The sequence below is a fragment of the Acipenser ruthenus genome, chromosome 43 (assembly GCF_902713425.1).
Source record: "Acipenser ruthenus chromosome 43, fAciRut3.2 maternal haplotype, whole genome shotgun sequence".
Taxonomy (NCBI): Eukaryota; Metazoa; Chordata; class Actinopteri; order Acipenseriformes; family Acipenseridae; genus Acipenser; species Acipenser ruthenus.
In genome coordinates this window covers 2,816,981-2,841,039 of record NC_081231.1, presented here as the reverse complement: position 1 = coordinate 2,841,039, position 24,059 = coordinate 2,816,981, and the positions used below count along the sequence as shown (strand labels likewise).

The 24,059-nt window shown below is 41.0% G+C and overlaps 1 protein-coding gene across 4 annotated transcripts in view; it reads left to right on the top strand.

Annotated features, from left to right (window-relative positions):
- LOC117398704 (signal-induced proliferation-associated 1-like protein 2) overlaps positions 1–22,305 on the top strand; it is an 80,093-nt gene extending 57,788 nt beyond the window's left edge. For all 4 annotated transcript variants that reach the window (XM_059012092.1, XM_059012089.1, XM_059012090.1 and 1 more), the window contains 4 exons: positions 5,948–6,046; positions 9,389–9,476; positions 12,963–13,041; positions 18,807–22,305. In XM_059012092.1, coding sequence (XP_058868075.1) covers positions 5,948–6,046; positions 9,389–9,476; positions 12,963–13,041; positions 18,807–18,950 — 410 coding nt within the window. In that variant the 3' untranslated portion in view covers positions 18,951–22,305. The remainder of the gene's footprint in view (positions 1–5,947; positions 6,047–9,388; positions 9,477–12,962; positions 13,042–18,806) is intronic.
- Positions 22,306–24,059: the final 1,754 nt, after the last annotated feature.

Sequence of the window (24,059 nt, the reverse complement as noted above, 5' to 3'; positions counted from 1 at the left end):
TCACCAAATGATATTGCTAAATCCTGTGTTTGACGATGACCGGGGCCCTGTTTTGCACTATATTTTAAAACTGCTTGGATTTTTTTAAGCAACATATTAATGTTACAAAATGTAATTGATATATTACATTACAACCGCACGCATCACAATGACTTCACAGATAACTTTACTATTCGATCAGTCGACAGCTTATATAAATATAGAGGTTAATGGATGTTTACAAAGGAATATATTTTTAAGTTATAAAACATATGTTTCGCAAATGTTTGAATTCTTTATATGCACTCAGTTGGAAATTAAATGACTTCGGGCAGAGGGTGGGAGACACTTCTTCACACAGAGAGCGGTGAGGGGATGGAAGGGGTTACCTAGCCGTGTTGATGCTGAATCATGTATTATAAAGTCATATATTTCATAGGCTTGATCATACACACCATTATATATGGGCAGCAGTGTGGAGTAGTGGTTAGGGCTCTGGACTCTTGACCGGAGGGTCGAGGGTTCAATCCCAGGTGGGGGGACACTGCTGTTGTACCCTTGAGCAAGGTACTTTACCTAGATTGCTCCAGTAAAAACCTAACTGTATTAATGGGTAATTGTATGTAAAAAATAATGTGATATCTTCTAACAATTGTAAGTTACCCTGGATAAGGGTGTCTGCTAAGAAATAAATAATATATATATATATATATATATATATATATATATATATATATATATATATATATATATATATATATATAGCAGGGAGGGGGTTAAAGCCTCCCTGAAGAAAAAAACATGTAAAAATGCACGTTTGTTTAGTTTAATTGTTTTAGTTTATTGTTTAATTGTTTTGCTTTTCTGATAATTAGTGTTTGTTAACTGTTTTATTGTTTAATGATCCCCTGCACCTGGGGGGGTAATTGGAGATTAGGACCAGGTGCAAGGTATAAAGGACAGGCAGGCAGATTATTCGGGGCTGCTGAGTAGAAGGAGGCAGATGAGGTGCTCTGCTTCCGAGCAGTCCTGAGGAAAGTAAGTGCTGTGTGAAACCCACGTAGTTTTGTGTTGTGGTTTCAGGTAAACGGCTTAGCCGTCCTGCAAGTTAGTCAGGGAATAATCTGTTTAGTTAACGCTCCGAAACGGAGTTAGGTGTTTATTTTGTGTTTTGTTGTGTTTGTTTTATTTTTGTGTTTATTAAAATATAGCGTGTCAGCGCGAGAAAAATCAATTTCTGTGTGTACTGGGTCGTATTTTTAAAGGGGCACGAACCCGTGTGGCAGCGTCTCATTCACATTTGGTTTCAGAAAGTGTGGGCGCCCCTACGACCCAGAAAATGGATTTATGGAATTTGATCGAGCAGATCAATGAGAAGGCCGCTGCTCAAAAAGAGCAACTAGAGAGATGGGGTTGACACCGCTGAAGAGACAGGAGCGGGAGCCAACCGAATTGGAGCTGTTGCTCCAAAAGTCGGAGGAGGCATGGGTAGCTCCAAAGTCTACCGAGCCAGAGGGGGAGGAGCTGCCGCCGCCAGAGCCAGAAGGGGAGGAGCCACCGCTTCCGGAGCCCAGAGGGGAGTAGGCGAAAAGCCCGCTACCACCACAGCCCCGACCACCACCCCTGCGGTCCAGTCCGGCACCGCTGCGTGCGGTCCCTCGCCCCTCGCTCCTGGACACCCTGCCGGTTGGCCTGGACCTCCCTTCACTAGACCTAGAGCCCAGGAGTCGGCAGAACCGGTCACAGTTCTCCACCTGGTTCCCTGCTCCGCTCCTCCCGAGCACCAAGACGTCGCCGCGCTGCTCCCAGATGTCGCTTACGCTCCCCCTGGTCACTGCTTCGCTCTCCCTGGGTGATCAGACGTCGCTGCACTGGGTCCCAGCTGCAGACCTCTGCCCGCTGCTGCAGCCTCCAGTGCCCCGGTTGTCGTTCTGGTCGCCCCTGACAAACCGTTGGGGTCCCTCGTCACCGCTGCGCGGTCCCTACCTGGCTGGGCCGGGACGTGGACCGATCCACCCTCAAGTCCGCCCATGGAAGAGGGCGAGAAGGGACATTGGTGGACTTGAGGGTGGGTGGTTGTGTTTTAGGGGAGGAGGTGGCCTTGGAAAGGCCGTAAGTGTTGCACACTTTGGGGGGAAGAATGTGTGAGACAGCAGGGAGGGGGTTAAAGTCTCCCTGAAGAAAAAAACATGTAAAAATGCACGTTTGTTTAGTGTAATTGTTTTAGTTTATTGTTTAATTGTTTTGCTTTTCTGTTAATTAGTGTTTGTTAACTGTTTTATTGTTTAATGATCCCCTGCACCTGGGGGGGGGGGGGTAATTGGAGATTAGGACCAGGTGCAAGGTATAAAGGACAGGCAGGCAGATTATTCGGGGCTGCTGAGTAGAAGGAGGCAGATGAGGTGCTCTGCTTCCGAGCAGTCCTGAGGAAAGTAAGCGCTGTGTGAAACCCGCGTAGTTTTGTGTTGTGGTGTCAGGTAAACGGCTTAGCCGTCCTGCAAGTTAGTCAGGGAATAATCTGTTTAGTTAGCGCTCCCAAACGGAGTTAGGTGTTTATTTTGTGTTTTGTTGTGTTTGTTTTATTTTTGTGTTTATTAAAATATAGCGTGTCAGCGCGAGAAAAATCCATTTCTGTGTGTACTGGGTCGTATTTTTAAAGGGGCTCGAACCCGTGTGGCAGCAGTTCATTCACAATATATATATATATATACACACACAGTATATATATATATATCGTACCAGTCTTGGCCGTCACCATTTTATTTTGAGGGATGGAAGAATATTAGGATAGATTTAAAGTTTATTTCTACCTATTATTTTGACCTACAAGCTGATCTTTCCAAACCCAGTGATCACAGAGTGCTGGTCTACTGGGGATTGAAAAAGCTGTTTAAAATCGTCTTTCAGTTGCCAAACCCTCCCTATGGAATTCAAGCCCATCTGATATGAAACAAGCCAGAAGAATTGCATCTGCAATCCTGACACGACTGGACAGTGTTTCCACACACTCCTAGATGGCATCTGAAAAATGAATAGCATGTTCTGAGACCGTAGTTTTCATTTAATACAGTACCAGTAGTTCAATTATAATTAGCATTGCGGGATGTTTGCAAAACAAGAGTAAATTAAAATTATATTTTCTGCTGTGATTTTTTTTTTTTATCGAATATTAGAATATTAAGTCTTAATAATCAAACTACAATTATGGAATGCTAATTTTAATCAACGGTGATACAAAAATTGCCTGTTTACTGGATCCATCTATTATAGCAACTGATGAAGCAATAAATGTCTGATGACACATCAAGCCTGGCTTGGCTGTACATTTGTATTGTCTGCAGATTTGAAGATGATCTATTCAGGGATAGCAAGATATTTAATAAGCAAACAAACAGGCTGTGGAATAAAACAGCACACTGTCCTCCCCCAGCCCCCAGGCACCACAATCCTGCAAGGAGGCGGCTGAATACTTTTTTGCATCACTGTACAAATTGAATTAAAAGAAAATACATAATGCATTGCAACTGCCTCCTGTCCGACAGCCCTCGCGGATCATTCAAAAAAGGGTTCTTATATTTGTGAAACAAAATAACAGATGGATGCAGCTCTGCTTTTTTGCAGACGAGCCTCGACCTCTCCCATCTGTTTCATTTCCAAACCCTGCAGGGACTGGGGGAGGAAGGGGGAGAGGGGGAGGAGGCACAGCTAGTTTCTCTAGATCACAGCTGTGACGATTTCCAGTCTGGCAAACTGATAATAATATTCACTGAGCCGTTGTTCATTCATTCAGGCAGAAGCTCATTCATTGTGGTCCTGGTTCTTTAGGGATGAAGTAATACAGGGCTTAAAACATATCCTTTCTAAACTCCCAGAGGCAGGATCCGTACATTGGGAAAGAGGAATTAGTAATGAGACCAATATGGGTTTTACATGTATGGATATTCCTTCATTTCCAATGGAAAACAAAAGTTGACTCCATACTATATTACAGTAAAAAAAAAACTCTTCTGTACAATGGGTGTTATGTATTTCAAGTCTCATTTATGCATGTATCCTTTGCATCTTTTTCATTGTCATGTAGAGATTCTGTTACACGAATAACCACGAACACATCGTTTTTGCCACCTCATTTCAAGCAGCGTTTATCTCAATATTTGAACCCAGCAGATATATTTCATTTCATTAGATATTTATAATTGAGTTGGTCTAGTAAACATATTTTATAATATATTTCATAAACCAAAAATAAATGTACAATATAATTGTCGATTGAATGTATTTTACATGTATGTTTTAGATTACAAAAGGCAATTTTGTTGGATTTGAAAATGTATATTTTAATATTATATGGCACATTTGTTAACCTTGTAATGAAAATATCCAAATTTATCCAAATCGTTTTAACCCATGGAAAATGGCTGAAATATATAATAAGCATACTTTATGGTTTATATACCTGTATTTTTACCTTTTACTTTTAAAATGAAACAAATATATTTATAATTTGTAGTAAAATATACAAATATATTTTAAATCCAAAAGTTGCTTTAAAATATTTAAAATATATTCCACTTGAAAAACACCTATGAAAAAAAATGCATTTATTTTTGATTCAGCATATGAAATAATATTGCAGTGGACCGCGATAGTAACCCTTAACCCTTTTTGAGTCTGATTTCTTATTTCACGGGAGCTTTTCGGTCCCTGCACGTGGTGCTCATGACTGTTTATTTAAAACCCTGCTGCACTCGAGAGATTATCAGCAACTGAGAAAACATGAACAAATGACAAGGCTGTTAAATAAAAAATACTCAAAGGATCATTTCAGCTCAACTGGGCCAAATTCTGAGATGGGGAAGGGGTTCAAGGGCAGGTGAAGGGGGAGCAAAGGGTTCCAGAGCAGGTGGAGGGTGGAGCTAAAGGGTTCAAGGGCAGGTGAAGGGGGAGCAAAGGGTTCCAGAGCAGGTGGAGGGTGGAGCTAAAGGGTTCAAGGGCAGGTGGAGGGGTGGAGCTAAATGGTTCCAGTGCAGGTAGAGGGGTGGAGCTAAAGGGTTCCAGGGCAGGTGGAGGGTGGAGCTAAAGGGTTCCAGGACAGGTGGAGGGGTGGAGCTAAAGGGTTCCAGGGCAGGTGGAGGGTGGAGCTAAAGGGTTCAAGGGCAGGTGGAGGGGTGGAGCTAAAGGGTTCCAGTGCAGGTAGAGGGGTGGAGCTAAAGGGTTCCAGGACAGGTGGAGGGGTGGAGCTAAAGGGTTCCAGGGCAGGTGGAGGGTGGAGCTAAAGGGTTCCAGGGCAGGTGGAGGGGTGGGGCTAAAGGGTTCCAGGGCAGGTGGAGGGTGGAGCTAAAGGGTTCCAGGGCAGGTGGAGGGGTGGAGCTAAAGGGTTCCAGGGCAGGTGGAGGGGTGGAGCTAAAGGAGAGCTGTGTAGCTTATGCTGACCCACATGGTGATTAAAATGCTCATTCTAAAGACCTTTGGCCTAATCCTTCTCCATGCAGTGAACAATCTCATTCTACAGGGTGTTAAACAGACAACCTCATCATTGAGAATTATGAGGGGCTCATCCACTTCCACATAGGGTGTTGATCCTAAAACTGGAATCCAGTGATTCAGTATCAACAACATGGCTAAGTAACATGATAATAAGCGGAGAGTGACATTAACAGGAGTGATATTAAGCAAGTTTGACCTTCCATGAAAATCTGCTGAGCCTGCTGTGTATCTAGTAAGCAAACAAAATTAGATTGCTGATGGTGGCCTCCAGTGGTAGCAGAAAGTATTGCTCAATCGTTGAAACTGCAGACGGATATTCCAGGCATCACAAACTGCATTTTAGTTTTTCTAGTATGTGTTTAAATATCGCCTCAGCAACTACAGACAGTGTGCTCATTATTATTAAGGTGCAGGGTAATGACTTTTTGATTGTCTAAGGATCGTATAATTTTCTAAGGATCGTATTTTCTTTGCCCCTCAGTTCTCTCAGAAAATCCTGACTCTACAGATGAGGAATGGCAGTCGATCTCAGACTTGGCGACGGCTTGTCGGAGCATCTTAGAGGCGCTGTCGAGAGAGGGTGAGGAGGCTGGCATGCCAGTAGGCTTCTCGGACTCACATCCTGTACAGGCTCGCTCCTTACAATGTTTATTTTTCAGGGGATCACAATCACTTCCACAGGACTTTTAAATGTATCATACTTTTCATTGTACTGTAATTGAAATCTGATTTCAGTGTTACCGTAACTAGTAAAAACAAATATTATTTATTTATTTATTTATTTATTTATTTATTTATTTATTTGGCAGGCTGTGGCAATGTGCCCCGTCCCTGTGTGCATTTGTATGTTGCGTGCGTGTGTTAATGTTGGTGTATAGATTGGTACACGGGATATAAACGGGTCTGTGTTTCACGTGTATTTAAAGTGTAGATTTGTATTTAGGCACGAGGAGAGCACAAATCACATCACGTGCAAGTAAAAAGTAATATGTGAGCACGGGGAATTGCACTTTAATTAATTCACGTGCAGTTGTACCGAGATTCCAATTGAATGATTGACTAGCAATCGAATCTCGGTACAACTGCATAAAAGCTGCATGTTTTCACTCACTGGGGGGTTGGTGTTCGGTGAGTGGAGAACGAGTGTGGAGAAGGAGAGTTAAAATAAGAACGGAAGAACGTAAATATAAAGTAAATAGTGTTTTCACTCACCGTGTTTGTTCGTCCCTGTTTGTTAGTGTCTGTCCGTTTTGTCTACCTGTTTATTTTGGCGTGAAGTGCCGTGTCCCGTGTTTTGTGCTGTTTTCAACCCTTTTATTTGTTAATAAACGCTGAGTGCAGCCATTGCACTCAGCTCATCATCAACCACTGTCTTTGTTTTGAATTCCTGTCTGGTCTGACGCCACCCACTCTGGCCGTCTTTGTGACACGTGGTGTCCTGCGTGGGATCGACAGCGCCTCCAGGACTCAGGCCAGAGCAGGAACCGCATTTTTTTTGAAAAAAAAAAAGTGTTGGATTACAAAAAAATATATATATAAATAAATAAAATGGGATGGAAGGAGGATAAAGAGGTGAAGGACAGGGAGGAGGAGTGCCGCCTAAGGGCCAGACATCCACGGCGATCTAACAAGCCAACGCCGGGGTGCCTCCTCTGCGACCAGGATCATCTGTTCGCCAACTGTCCCTTCCGCAGTTATGGGGAGGAGCCTGAGCGTCCACAGCCCAAGTGGGAGGAGCCTGAGCGTCCACAGCCCAAGTGGGAGGAGCCTGAGCGTCCACAGCCCAAGTGGGAGGAGCCTGAGCGTCCACAGCCCGAGTGGGAGGAGCCTGAGCGTCCACAGCCCGAGTGGGAGGAGCCTGAGCGTCCACAGCCCGAGTGGGAGGAGCCTGAGCGTCCTACGCCTGAGTGGGAGGAGCCCGAGCGTCCTACGCCTGAGTGGGAGGAGCCCGAGCGTCCTACGCCAGAGTGGGTGGCGTCAGACCAGACAGGAATTCAAAACAAAGACAGTGGTTGATGATGAGCTGAGTGCAATGGCTGCACTCAGCGTTTATTAACAAATAAAAGGGTTGAAAACAGCACAAAACACGGGACACGGCACTTCACGCCAAAATAAACAGGTAGACAAAACGGACAGACACTAACAAACAGGGACGAACAAACACGGTGAGTGAAAACACTATTTACTTTATATTTACGTTCTTCCGTTCTTATTTTAACTCTCCTTCTCCACACTCGTTCTCCACTCACCGAACACCAACCCCCCAGTGAGTGAAAACATGCAGCTTTTATGCAGTTGTACCGAGATTCGATTGCTAGTCAATCATTCAATTGGAATCTCGGTACAACTGCACGTGAATTAATTAAAGTGCAATTCCCCGTGCTCACATATTACTTTTTACTTGCACGTGATGTGATTTGTGCTCTCCTCGTGCCTAAATACAAATCTACACTTTAAATACACGTGAAACACAGACCCGTTTATATCCCGTGTACCAATCTATACACCAACATTAACACACGCACGCAACATACAAATGCACACAGGGACGGGGCACATTGCCACACAGGCGTACAGGTGTTACAGTGTAAGCTTGTAAAGGGTTACAGTGCAAGCTTAAGTATGGATTTGTCTTAGACTCATGATAATACAAATTACTTATAATTTTTTTTTTGCTGGTCCATTGAAATTCTTATTAATGCATATTGACTGTATGTATGTATGTCTATACACTGCTGTGCAAAAGTCTTTAGTGTTTTCTACTGTTATAACAACCTTGACTTGCATAATAAAAGGAAAAACATTGAGTGAAATAGCTCCCATCGCTCGATTTTCACGGTGTGGTATCCGAAGCATAATCAACAAGTACAGAGAAACATCATCTGTAATTGACAAACCCGGGACTGGAAGACCCAACAAGCTGTCTAACAAGGATGAGCAATACTTGAAGATAATATCCTTAAGAAATAGAAAGAAGACAAGCATTGAATTGACACAGAACTGGCAGAAGGCACAGGTGTTGTTGTCCATCAAATCAACAGTATTTCTGTGTTCTTGTGCATATTTTAGTCTTGTTCCCCGTTCTTAACAGAGGTATTCTTACTGCAACACCCCCTTCAAGTCCTGATTTCAAGAGTGGTCTTCGTACTGTTGATTTGATGGGCAGCGACACCTGTGACTTCTGCCAGTTCTGTTGTCTATTCAACGCTTGTCTTCTTTCTATTCTTTAAGGATATTATCTTCAAGTATTGCTCATCCTTGTTAGACAGCTTGTTGGGTCTTCCAGTTCTGGGTCTGTCAATTACAGATGATGTTTCTCTGTACTTGTTGATTATGTTTCGGCTACCACATCTTGAAAATCGAGTGATGGGAGCTATTTCACTCAATGTGTTTCCTTCTTTATGCAAGTCAAGGCTGTTATAACAGTAGAAAACACTAGTGAAGGGCACTGTGTGAGATACTAGCTGACTTTCACCCACTTTTCTATTGTGGAGTGAATACCAGCTTGTTTCGTACAGCACCCTATAATATATTGTTTGTAATGTATGGTTAAATAAGAATAATGAAACATTATAGCTAATTTTAAGGTCACGAAATACAATATTCTATTTATAATAAATTACATCAGATGGCGAGGGACAGCGATGACTGGCTTCTCTAGTGAGGGACAGCGATGGCTGGCTTCTCTAGTGAGGGACAGCGATGGCTGGTCTAGTGAGGGACAGCGATGGCTGGCTTCTCTAGTGAGGGACAGCAATGGCTGGCTTCTCTAGTAAGGGACAGCAATGGCTGGCTTCTCTAGTGAGGGACAGCGATGGCTGGCTTCTCTAGTGAGGGACAGCGATGACTGGTCTAGTGAGGGACAGCCATGGCTGGCTTCTCTAGTGAGGGACAGCAATGACTGACTTCTCTTGCCTCTTAGATCGGAAAGCTGGAGATGGAGCTCAGTCTAGCAGCGACACGTCTGTGACATCACAAGAAGACATGAAAACAATGAACAAGAAAGAAGGGTAAGAGCACGGCATTATCCTGTGAACAGAGGCCCTTCTCTTCTATCATCTAGAGCAGAGGGAGGCAACCGTGGCCCTTCCAATCCATTCCATTGCAGGACTTTGTTCCAACGGAGGTCAATTAAATAATGAAGGATCTGGCTGGAACAAAGTCCTGCAATGGAATAGACTGGATGTGCCAAGGTTGCCTTCCCCTGATCTATCTTTAACATTTTGACTGCATACAGATAGGATGCCTGTGTTTCTAATCTGCCATGGCAAACACCTCTTACATTATTTACCTAACAAATGACCTCTAACCTGCCCCCATTAACCCTTTGCTGCCTACATGACCATATACGGGCATGAATATGACCACTTTGTGTTTTAGCGCTTGTAGTTTGGCAACCTTAAATCAGACATTAAAACCCAATATACCTACAGAAAGGCATTAAGCAGCTGTTTCCAATGATATAATGTATTTTGTTGTGGAATGTATTATATATTTTTCATATAAGCCACACCTCCAAAACAAATATTGAAAAATGTATATTATTATTATTATTTATTTCTTAGCAGACGCCCTTATCCAGGGCGACTTACAATTGTTACAAGATATCACATTATACAGATATCACATTATTTTTACATACAATTACCCATTTAAACAGTTGGGTTTTTACTGGAGCAATCTAGGTAAAGTACCTTGCTCAAGGGTACAACAGCAGTGTCCCTCACTGGGGATTAAACCCACGACCCTCTGGTTAGGAGTCCAGAGCCCTAACCAAACTGCCAATTTTGACCTCTTTCCAAATTATATACAAAAAAACTTGGATCATATAGGGCCTGCACAATTTTCCAAGGATTTCAAATCAGAAATCAGAAATTAAATATTTTGTACAATTGCAAAGATACACAGGTTTTACAATGCATGGTATTTTATGAAAAACAACCTCCGAAATGGCAAACGCAGACCAGCTCTAAGACTTTCCAAAAACTGAGACTGGAAACAGTATTACCCTGTTTGTGATAAAAGTATATTTATTTATGGGTATAGAGGTGACAAAAATAAAGAAATACCACACAAGATGTTGAATAATTCAATGTTTTATTAAAAAAGAAGCAACTTACAACTTGACAAAACTTTGATATTGAAGATTTTTATTTTCAAAACTAGAATAAATAAATCACCCACAGAAACAAAGAAAAAGTAAACCAATGATAGTTATAATAAAATACATACCTTAATAATAATAATAATAATAATAATAATAATAATAATAATAATATTAATAATAATAATAATAATAATAATAATAATAATAATAATAATAATAATGACTACGCACACACGCACACAGATAAACAAAAAAATCATTCCAAAAGTTTTTTTTTTTAAAAAGCGGATAAAGTTTTTAAAAAAATATATATATAACAAAACGGCTAATTAGTCCAAGTACTTGCCTTTCAAATGAGTTGTGGATCAGCACGCCTGGACTTGTAGAACCAGAGACATGGACGTTTTAAATTGACGAGTGTCTAGATGAATCTGCAGTGAACTCAGCTAAAATGGCGGTGTCTGTCATGCATCCTCGTAATTATATTATATGTCCCACCCACCCTAGCCCTAAACCAATTATATGGAGACATGGCCTGTAGTCACGACTCTGACACATGCAAAAAAAAACAAGGTTGGTGATTGGACGGCCGAGATATGACATGAAAGGTCATCGATACTATACGATCGATTTTAAAGCACTCCGGCAGCATAGGTTTAAGCCCGCTTGACTGCAACATCTCATGAGATTTCAAACTCCAAATGAAAACAGCACCCCAGGTACAGGCCGTGTATTTTCACACTGTTACAACCTTCATGTTTAATAACATACAACAAGACTTCTTGTCATTGGCACATAAGGAGAGAAAATTATGAGACCTCTCGTCATAGGCAAAAGGTTAAGGAAAAGGGTCTCCAAATGTCTCCCCTGGTAAAGTTTCAACCTCATCACGTGCAGTGTGTCATACAGGCAGGGGAGCGCAGGGGTCCCTGAGGGTCTCCCCTGGTAAAGGCATGGCTTCTTGGTGTGTAGGGAGAGTCATACGGTCAGGGGAGCAGAGGGGTCCCTGAGGGTCTCCCCTGGTAAAGGCACAGCTGTTTAGAGTGTAGGGAGAGTCATACGGTCAGGGGAGAGCAGGGGTCCCACAGGTCTCCCCTGGTAAAGTCATGGCTGCTTAGTTTGTAGGGAGAGTCATACGGTCAGGGGAGAGCAGGGGTCCCATATTGTCTCCCTGGTAAAGGCACAGCTGCGTGTTGTTCAGGGTGTCATACAGTTAGGGGAGTGCAGTTTCCTTTATTCTATAACTCATGGTAGAAAACTTCAATTAAAAAAATTTGTCATTTCTCTTTGTATTTTTACATTTAGTGTGTGTGTGGTGCCCTGCGATGGACTGGCATCCCGTCCAGGGTGTAGTCTCGCCTTGCGCCCTGTGTATGCCGGGTTAGGCTCCGGCTCACTGCGACCCTGTAAAGGAGTAAGCGGTTAATGATAATGGATGGATGGATTTTTACATTTATAACTATTGAGAGTTAAACAGTTATGGATAAGTTACAGAATTCTGCATAACTAGGATCCTGCATATTTAGAAAACTGTGTGTGTCCCAAACAAGAGGAACACCCTGCAAATGTGATGGTATGGTTGATATGATGGTATGGCTGATGTGATGGTATGGTTGATGTGATGGTATGGCTGATGTGATGGTATGGTTGATGTGATGGTATGGTTGATGTGATGGTATGGCTGATGTGATGGTATGGTTGATGTGATGGTATGGCTGATGTGATGGTATGGTTGATATGATGGTATGGTTGATATGATGGTATGGTTGATGTGATGGTATGGCTGATGTGATGGTATGGTTGATATGATGGTATGGTTGATGTGATGGTATGGCTGATGTGATGGTATGGTTGATATGATGGTATGGTTGATGTGATGGTATGGTTGATGTGATGGTATGGTTGATATAATGGTATGGTTGATGTGGTGGTATTGCTGATGTGATGGTATGGTTGATGTGATGGTATGGCTGATGTGATGGTATGGTTGATGTGATGGTATGGCTGATGTGATGGCATGGCTGATGTGATGGTATGGTTGATATAATGGTATGGTTGATGTGGTGGTATGGCTGATGTGATGGTATGGTTGATGTGATGGTATGGCTGATGTGATGGCATGGCTGATGTGATGGTATGGTTGATGTGATGGTATGGCTGATGTGATGGTATGGTTGATGTGATGGTATGGCTGATGTGATGGCATGGCTGATGTGATGGTATGGTTGATATAATGGTATGGCTGATGTGATGGTATGGTTGATATGATGGTATGGTTGATGTGGTGGTATGGCTGATGTGATGGTATGGTTGATGTGATGGTATGGTTGATGTGATGGTATGGTTGTATCTCCTGTGACATTTCTCTCTCTCCCCTGTGTCCTCTCAGGGATTCTCCGGGCAATCTTGAAGACAAAGTGTGTCAACTGGAAGCCAGGCTCAAACATCTGCAGGATGACCTCCAAAAGGTACACCCTCTCCCAACGCAGAATCACACCCACTCCCCTGACTCACACAATGGCCTGCAAACACAGTGATGCAGCCGGGCAGGGCAGCCCCCACCCCCCTCCCTGCGAAACACAAAAAATAAACTGATGGAAAGCCGCTGGGGGTGCTGGGATCAGGTAGACGTATCACCCTGGAAAAATCAAACTGGAGATAACACCATTGTTTTCAGCTGTCCTGTTACCGAAGAACAGCATAAAAGTAAGACTGAGCATGGTTTGGTGACCGATCTCACTACTAAATATTGATTAAGGAGTGGCTTTAAAATACCTCCTGTTTCATTATAGCTGTTCCCCTTTAATGTGTAATTTCTTGTTATTTTTATTTTAGTTCAAAAGCAACACTGGCTTCTTCTACCAGGAAGTGTTTTTATAGCTGTTGTATTTGTGCATTAAAAGAGGGACTGTTGATAATGTAAATATCGTCAATAAGAGATAAGACATTTCAAAGCCTTAGTTAGCACTCCTTTATTAGTTGTAAAATGTACAGTAAAAATAAGTTACCCTGCATGGGAAAACATCTATATACAGTATATAATATATGATCTATAATATATACAGTATATATAGATATTTATAAGATATTTGTATATAGTAATATATGGATAAGAGTAATATGTATGCCACTAATCAACGCAGGTTAAAAAAAAAAAACCTTGATACTAAAAGTTGGTAGATTGCAATAAAATGGATTCCTGCTTTTGGACACTGTGAATCGTGGGCAGTTCAATTCTGCCCTAAAAAAACTACCAACTTGAAGCTAGTCCTACTGATGCCATCTGAGGATGTTCACTTTTTCAACCACAAGAGCATTACTGCCCCCTGCTGGTGATACAGCACTATTGCAGCTTGAATTGTAGGACTGAGATCCAGAGGAGACCTGCTGAGCAGCCTCTGAAACTGACACTGTGAGAGTGAAACTGAGCCCCCGCTCTGCAAAACAGTGAAGTAACAAAAGTGTATGGGACGTCCCATAACGAAGGAGGTGCTGAATTTAATTGAGATTACCGACCTGCTTAACTACCGGCAAAAGGGTAGGGAACCTGTTTCTTAAGAAATATATATATAAAAAAATGAATGTTACATGTCTGAATTAGGTATGTATTGCATTTAAAATCAGACATTTTTCATTGTATTTGAAAGGGTTGATACGATGGGCATTTTGCCTACATATGATGGCCAAACTACCATGCTTTTATTCTCACACTGATGATGCAGCAAGCCCTTGTGGGGACCTAACTAAAAGCATATTGTAATGGCTCAGAAAATATGATTGATTGTTGAACTCAAACTTTAAAGACATTTCCAGGATGAGACAAAGAAACCAAACACTGCGAATGGCACAAGGGTGAGAGAATTGTTTAGTTTCTACGCCATGTTTGTCCTACCTTTAAAATTAATTTCCTTACCTCTTAATAGCACTTTTTAAATTCCACACTGATAAGAACAGGTTAGTATTTGACAGTGTGGTTGTATACCAACCATGCTCAGTCTTGCTACTGGCTTGTAGATCAGAAGAAGGCGTCTCTACAGCAGAAAGAGTCTCCTTTCCTGATTGGCCTCCTGTTTCCCTAATGAACTTGGTATTGGTCTGAAATATCGCAGTTATCATAGAATATATTCTTCTTGCTGTTGTTTAGAATCACTTTGTATTTCTGTTTCCGTCATCACATCCTGGTGGCTTTTTGAATCCAGAAGTTGAAAGTACCCTCTTGGCCCATATAGAGCTCTCAAACATGTTTTCAAGTACAGCTGGCACACCAGAGTACAACCATGAACCTGTCCCCCTGCAAAACTCTGCCCTCTAGTGGATGTAAGAAATAGCACAGTTCTATGTCATATTACTGACTTGCAGAGGGCAGGTTACTGGTTACATTGAGAAGACACGCTTGATATAGCAAGTGAATCTATACAAGAGGAATACATTAGTTTAGATAACTGGGATACTTAAGGGGAAAGGTACAGGGACTTGAAGCGTGTCTGTTTTAATGATCTGAAGGAGGATTTTTCCATCGTCCTGATGAGTGAAATAACCACAGGACTCTGTGAGCATTCTGTTTATATAACAAGTACAACTCATGGCAGAGTAAGTGTGTTTAAACCTAAACAGCTTGATTCTGAGGAATATTTCTTTAAATCAAACCCTGCATCAGCTAGCTGATATTTGGAGTGATTCGCCCCATCATTCTGTCGTTAGATTGGAATGAATGCGAGATTCCAAAATGAGATCTGGTAAATAATAATAATAATAATAATAATAATAATAATAATAATAATAATAATAATAATAATAATAACACTGAATACAAAAAAGGCCAGTTCTTTCAACATTGTCCAATAAAAATAACATGTTTTCAATGAAAATCAACCGTTTTTTGCCTTCATTTTAATGTCTCATCGTATCACTGATATAGACAATAGGCTTCAAATATTGTCTTCAAAAGGGCAAGGGTCTATTTGACCTAAAAAGTGATGACAAAAAATGCAGTATTTCCTCTGGAAGTTGTTTCATCTTTAATGGCACTACCACAGGGGGGTATTTGCAGAAATGAACTTGCCTGTTTGCCACATTCTTATTTTACCCAGTGTATTCAGTCCTGTGTAGGTCCACACAAGGTCTACTTTGCATCCATTTGTTAATGTGAGCGCAATCTTAAACAGCTTCAATCTTCAGGATGCTGGTCAGCATTATGAGATCAATATTAAAAGATGGTATTGTATAAAGATCACGTTAAAAATCGATGCAAAGTAGGAAACATGACCTTGTGTGGGGCTATAGACAGGTTAATATCAGAATTCATTTTCGGGCGTCACTTGTCCCATCCTGTAGATCCTTGGCTCACAGCTGTGTTCTATGATTCTCTCTGTCAACGGCTTTTGGTCACATTAGGTATATTTGACACAGGAAGTGCTAGGGTGCCAGGATTCAGTGGATAATAATGCTTACAAGAGGTAAGAAAATTGATTTTCAGATGTTCATTATCAGTCACTTAATGAAGTTGCTTGAAAACTATGAGACTGCCATCCTGAACGAAACATTAAAATGATGAAACACAAATGAAATGAAAGCATCCCAGCTCACTGATTAAAGATCAGACATCCTTAGAAGACTCAGTAACCATTTGTTTTAAGTGGCATCATTGAGTTACACAGCTACCTGTGTAATTACATTGTAATTAATAATAACAATTTCTAAAAAAAAAAAAAAAATTCTGCTTATATATTGTTGTATGCTGTTTGTCTTCTTAAAAAGCAATAAAAAATATTGATCACGGAAAATAATTTTGTACTTACTGATGAGGGTGAATCAGGGATGAGTGTGGTGTGTGGCCCCCGAGGGACAACCTGTGGCCCCTACATATAAGCCCACCCTACAGGGGTGCTTGAGTAGGTAAAAAAAATGAGTTTGCAATCATTATTAAATTAAATAATATTGTTTTTAAATGTTTTGATAAGTCTGTGTTTAAGGTGTTTTGACAATGAGTCCAGGAGCTGCAGTTCAGTTCTAGTTGCCTGCCACAGACATATGTAACACAGGCTAGATCAGCCTTTAAGTTAGTAAGCTTCAGCGCCATCTAGTGTACACCTTTACAACTTTGGATTGAGTTTCCTTTTGCTGGCAAGACAGAGTAGGTTTAACATAAGACGCTGATCTAGCCTGTGTTACACATGTCTATGGCAGGCAACTAGAACTGAAGAGCAGCTCCTGAACTAAGGAGAAAGCACCTTAACACAGCATTATCAAAAGATATATAAAAAAAACACTTTGAAAAAACAGCATTTGAGTAATTGCAATAGGAGGGAACAGTAACGTCTATGAAAATCCGTTTCAGTTTCTAGACATTTAAAAAAAATGTGAGAGGAAAGAACATTGCTAAAGCATTGAGATAATTTAACATATTTTGATTAAATAAGGGCCAGTCTCGTATTCTAGCAAATTTAGTATCAAAATCCAAAACTGTGCCAAGAGGGGGTTCCGTGGCCCACAGCGATCAGGGACCCTACATGTGGCCCTTAGCGTAGCTCAGATTGCTCACCCCTGAGCTGCACAAGATAACGACTGCGTTCCTGATCTGAATGCATACTGTATGGACTGCAGCTGCACAAGATAACGACTGCTTTCCTGACAGTCAGTGGCTCTACTTTAATAATCCAGAGTCTGGTGGATCTTAATACTGCTGCTCTGACATTTAAAACCCTGAAACCAGGCTTCTTTTTTTCATGTATGTTGTTATAGTTAAATACTGTAGAGTTGGAATTAACATCCATTACTCTTTACATTATATAAAAAAAGTACATAGCAAAATGATTCCAGAAAAACCTCTTCGATCTTATCTTTTGCTGTATGAAAGATGCACACATTGATGTGTATTTGATTTCTGATGGGATTGTTTTGCGCTTTTCAATGCCTCATGAAAAAAATGAACAAGAACTCATCCTCAAAAGCTTCACACTTTGGATCGCCTTCCCGTAACCATTCGCTGCGTCTCCTGTGACACGTGTGTTTTCAAAGTCGACTGCGTTCCTTTACGCGACATCATTGAAATAGTAAAGCATTGAAATACCAGCAAGAAGCCATTGATACCCTTTCTGCACTGATAGCTAGAAAAAATATCATTCAAAAATTGAATTGTCATTCTATTAATTTTGGTACTGATTCTGGTTTGCTCCACTATCAAGTTGCTTTGAGCTTTGTCTGGAGAATCCTAACTGCCAGGCCCTGAACAGACTTCCCCATTCCATTCTATTCAGCCGCACCTAACTATAGAGGGTGAGGAGGTGGGGCAGCCAAGTTGAAAGGTCACATAAGTTAAATGTAATGAGGATGTCTGTTCAGTCCAAGGCAGTTTTCCAGACTCAGACAGGTAAAGACAGATATAGAGAAAAAATAATATTGGATTAACAGGACCCAGCTCTAACCCCTCCCCCCCACCCCTTTCCATCTGTATGAAGTATGAAGAGCCTAGAAATGCTAAACAGGGATAAGTGTTAATACTGCTGAGCTAAGAAAAGGGATTGTTTCAGAAGTGCAACAAAGCGCAATTTTTTGTTCACTTATAGGTATGAAAAATTAGAATTAGGCTTGCTCCAGTTTATGCATTTACATCAGGGGCTCACAAAATACTGCAACAAAATCACTCACTTTTCAGAGTGTTTGACTGGGGTTCTTCATTGGAACCCCATAAACCCTGTTAATGATACAACAGGTTTCAGCACTTTCTGTTCATGAGTCCTTTCTGAGCAGTTGAGCTGAGCTGTGATTTAGTGGAGATACTGGGATCCAAATTCAACAATTGGAAAGCGTCGGGTATAATTGACACCCGTTTCATTTGCTGTGATTTCGCTTGGATATCCCGGTTGCGTTTGGTCAGCTGCTGGTCAGAAGCAAAGAATGAATTGAAAATGATGGCATTGAGCAGCAAAGCCCCTGCAGCCTGGTGCACAGTTAACAGGTCTCATGATGTTTCACTAAAGAACCTGTCTATAATTACTCTAATGGGTGAGTGATTTATTACAGTATTTTGTGTGAAATGAAATGCTGAAAAGGAACAAACCTAAACATAATGACAATCATAATATGTGCGTATAGAAAAATGTTGGTGGTAATGCTGGTAAGTGGAGTTTAGCTCTAAGGTGTACCTCCTAAAGAACATGCACCCAGAAGTGCCACGGTGTACTAACCCCCTTGTTGTTATTCGCTTTGCTTATTGTTCGGGGCGCTCGCTCAGGAGAAAGAGGACAAAGCAAATCTGCAGGAGGAGCTCCAGAGCCTGAGACAGAACAACCAGCGTCTGCAGGAGGAGTCTCAGTGCACGGTCGCGCGGCTCATCAAAGTGACAGAGCTGCTGTGCAACGTCAACAAGCCCTACTAGGACCTCCGAACTGTGACCTTTCACCTGGGACCCCGCCGCGTGCATGCTCGGGGAGGGTGCATGCTGTCCATATCCTTCTTTATTTACGGGGTGTAGGGCGTGTTGTCAGGATGAACAACTTAAAGTGTTGGAATCGTTGAAAATAACCCACTGAGTTCCGTTAGGCATGAGAGATTCTCTGACGCAGCAATTCTCTGCTTTGAGTTGTTTATCCCAACTTTTCTAGTTAGACTCGAAACTTTTTAGTTCCAGTACTGCTGGTTAGTAAGGAGTGTTAACGAACCTGTTCTGAATATCATGTTGGTTTTCTAGTGATTGGCCTTCAGAAGACAAGCAGTGGTCTATTGTTTCTGCCGTATTCACAGTTCTCTGTCAAAAACCCACAGTTTCAGTTGACCTGGAAAATGAATCAACTAAAGATCAGAGGGTGTATCATAGAAATGTTTACTAAGGATACTGTGTGTGTGTCCCTTACACATGTTTTACAAGTTCTTTGTAGGTTATTCCCACGCACCCATAAGAGGTATTATGAAATATTATAAGTTGTACAAAAGAAAGCTGTCATTTTTTTATTTTTTTTTGTACATTTTGTCATCGCCAATGATTTTTACCCCGGTTTTCTCCCGAATTTGGAATGCCCATTTAATATTTTTATTCCGGTTCACCACTGCAACTCCCATGCCGACTCGGGAAACGGCAGCAGACACACGTGTCCTCCGAAATGTGTCCTGCCAAGCCGTCTTTTTTTTGTGCTGCAGGTCTACAGAGAAGCCACCAGACCCATAGTGCCGGAGGACAACACAGATCTGAGTGGCTTCTATTGCAGACCCGCAGGCAGCCTATCGGCCGCAGGAGTGAACTGAGGATTACCCTGCCAACCTGAGGCCTCCCCACCCGGGCGGCACGCGGCCAATTGAGCCCAGAAGCCCCAGAAAGCTGTATTTAAAGAAAAAAAGATCAAACCTGCAGAAATTATTATTATTATTATTATTATTATTATTATTATTATTATTATTATTATTATTAGTTGGTTTAATATTTTTCAGCTATATAGTACACTATATAATATGAAATGTTTACGAATAAGACATTTCAGGCCATATTTTCAAAGACTCCAATCTTTAATTAACTCCTATGTTTTGGAAAGGAGATAAACACCTGTTGACTTTACAAAAGTAGTATCAAATATTTAAATGTAATTCAAGGTATCTCCTTTTGTTTGTTTCTCAGTGCTGTACATTACTCTTGAATCTCCATCTTTGAAAAAAGAGAAGTTAATTTAAGACTAGAGTAAACGCCTTTCCTGTTTAACAATCATTCTTGCTGTTTCCGTTCAGGGTTTTTACCGGAAGGGTAACGGATTGTATGTTTAGGTTCCTATGTCTTCTTTGCAACCTTCTTAACAGATTTAAAGTGTTGTTTCTGCTTATGAGTTCTAATGGGGGTTTGTAATAGAAAATAAACGGTTATTAAGGATGTGGATTAGAAATTATACCCGGAGATACATGATTACCAGAAACCAATGCACTCCAAAACCATACTGAGCTAAATAAAAAAAACGTGGACTTAGACAGGATGGTACACCTCATTAAATCATACAGAAAAGAGTTACAAGACGTATATACAGCTATCTGAATTCAAACCCCATTTTAGTCTTTGCAGAGCTTGCAAAATGCAAGGGGTGTGCACCTACGGACTTTGTGTATTGTGATTGGGTGCCAGTAATGAGTCACACTCAATCAGAGGGGTGAGCTCTGAAATTCCAAAGCTGGGATCTACAGAGCTCCCTGATTGTGATTCCAAGTTTCAAGTCTTCCGTCCGGATCTAAACTGCAATGGGGAGAGGTGTGTGCGTGTGTGTGTGTGTGTGTGAGAGAGAGAGATGTGCTGTCTATCTGTTACTGTACAAGAGAAAAAGCCCAGCCTGATACACAAGACAGAGGCAGGCTGTGCAAAGTTTTAAAAGGAGAACTTCTCATTCCTGCTCAAGTGGACCAACCCCTGGGAATACGTCTCATAAGTAACACCATGAGGAGGGCATGCAGCCCACACTGCTCGCACAGGGCCTCGGAGCTTAATTACTCAACACAAAACCAAGCTTAGTGTTCCTTGTTCATGCACGCAGGGTAACAAAATAGCCCAGGTGAGAGCCCCAGGGGGTGTGCGTGGCTAACCTGAGTGAAACAAGCACAGCACTCCATGAGCGCTCATAGGGTATTCTGTTTATATTACAATGTACGGAAAGGAAATTGTGTTTCATCTTAACAGCTCAGTTCTCAGAATGACTTTCTTTAGCGCAAGCTCCTCGTCTTCTTTAAGCTGTGTAATTTGGAGTTCACCCTGTCGATCTGACATTGTATCTCAAAGAATGCCAGATGTTCCACTTATGCAATATACTGTATGCATTTTTTTGTAATAGTTTTAAAAAATAATAATGAAGATATATATTAAAAGCATCACACTGTGAAAAATTCTGATCCAACTTTTCTCAAGATGGATGAGGAGTTTATAGTATGATTAGTGAGTAGTTTAGTCCTTGTTCTTGTTAAGCAATGTACATAGCCTAGCGTTTAGGTTCTGAAGTCAATCTGTATTACCATATGCAATGGTACTGTATTTTTCTGTGACAATGTGACCTTTCAACTCCCCACCTACAGCTATATAGAGTGGTGGGCCTGACAGAGTTGACAGGAATGAAATGGAATGAGGAAGGCCGTTCTGTCCTGGCACTTAGGATTTTCCAGACAAGCTCAAAGCAGCTCTAATCCGGGTACAGGCAGGGTTAGAGAAACATGATAAGAATGCAATATTGGAGGAGCAGAACCCAGAACCACTCAGAATGGTTGCAAACACCATAAAATAGTCAGGTGGATCTACAAAAGTAATTAAAATGACATTCAAAGCTACTTGCTCTTTACAATTAGAATGTCCCTAAATTGTTTTCTGGTGGTGTAGCATTGCAAGCCATAATTGTGACTGTGCTGTCCGTGCAATACTGTTTCAATACTATATATCATGTTAGTGCAATGAAGGGAAGTATTTCATTATTGTATGCATACACAGTGTACACATTCTGACAGTGTTTATCATTTGAGTTGTAGTGTTTTTGTTGCAGCTGTGTAAGCAGCTTTAACACTTTCAATGCCAGCCCAGCGATGTCTCAGAACTCTCTGTGTATCTGTGTTACCCCCTGCGGGGAAATAATTGCAATATTTCATTGTTTGTAAATATTACTGTTTGTTTTTTGTTTTCATTTTATTTTTAAGACGTGTTAATATAATGATTTTTTTGTTTGTTTGTTTTTTCATAACTTTCTGAAAATATTCTTTAATAAAATTGAATGTACAAAGTGGAACTTCTCTTTTTGGTGCAATAAAAAAGAAGATTCTGTCATTGTGTTTATTATTATTATTATTATTATTATTATTATTATTATTATTATTATTATTATTATTATTGAAAATACACATTATTAAAATGGCCATGCTTAAGTATGTGCAGGATACGTTTCATCACAACTGAATAGGTGGTTAGACAAGAAATTGACAGATATATATTCTCAGATTCTGTTACTGTACTCTTAATAACTTGTGCTAAAATGTCCTGAGGTTTCATTACAATTAGACAAACTGTTCGCTTGATATATGCAAAACTCTAAAATGTCAAACAAAGTCTGATTGAGAGACAGCCTCCATACACCCACAGTTGTATACCCACGAGGTGCTATAATGGCCAATCACCCACCAGTGCAGACCAACATTTATGTAGGACCTTTATTATGTGTTATGACTGTCATCTAGTGGCTTACTACAGTAACCATAAGAAGAACCGCCTCCATAAGCACTAAAGTCGTTCCTAAAGAGTTACCTACACACCTACATAATACTTCTCAGCACGTGTAAAAACACCAGCTCTATGTAGTACTCATGGATGTCAAATCCCAAGGTTTACCCCTAAAATTTACGGTTTTTCACAATTTGGAGAGTCTCACGCCGTGCAATCTATTCTCACGTTCACACGTGATACAGCGGTAAATCCAATACAACTGTCCAAGCGTATTATTTCATTTTGGGGGGGGCATAAAGAGGTGTACATTACCATTCTGTATTCCTGTAGCTGCTACCCCCTTACTCCAAAGACAGAATTCTCTCAAGCTGACGATTTGTCTACGCGAGCCTTCTATGTTTCTGTACAAACACGTCGTTGCTCGGACAGAGCCGAAGGAGAGGCTGTCACTGTCTCGTTCACGCACATATTACCACAGAATTAAAAAGAGAAATGGACATCAATGGGAATGTAATTATTAAAGTCGAAAAATATAATGTTCTTTGTTTTGTGACGTTCATGTTAGTGTAGCGATTCTGACAGTCGCAATGCTGGGTAACCAAAAAACAAAGCACATATTAATTTAAATAATTGTTGACACAACTTTAGCATAGCACACAAACAACCGCTTAATAGAAATGTTAATAGAAACACGAAGCAAATAATTACATTCAACCGTCCTTGGAGATATTAAAAACCGCGCTGGCGACCCCTCAGGTGTTCGTGGTGTCCCTGGTGCATCGCCAGTTCTCAGCCCACTGTGTGGCTTCAGGAGTCTTCGTGAATCCAGCGTTTTGATTGGTTGAGACAGATATCATGTTTAATAGTAAGTGGTGGACAGAAAGACCGCGGTTGTGTTTTCATGCGCGAGCTAGCTGTTTTGGCGCGCAGTGCCTGGCTTCAACCTTCCTCGAGCTCAGTTACCTCAGAAAGAGAAACAGAGCTGAAGAAGACAGTGTAGTCGGCACATTAATTAATTCATCTTTTTTAAAAAAATTAAGTACCTTCAAGTTAGTGTAGCTTATCAATACCAGCATACCTAGGTAAGTTTAACTTAAAATCTTTGGTTTTTAACGAATCATTTGAGCCTTTTTATGTAGAAAATACTGTACACGGCAATCATAATCTAGGAAAACAACCATTGCCATTTATCATGTTACTGGAAGGAAATTATGGACGGTGGTTCGTTTCCAGTTTAAGCAAATAAAACTGGAACGTTTCTGTAATTTCACAGTCACTGTAAACACACTTTTAATCCAATGCGCGTTTAAATGTGTTGGTAAG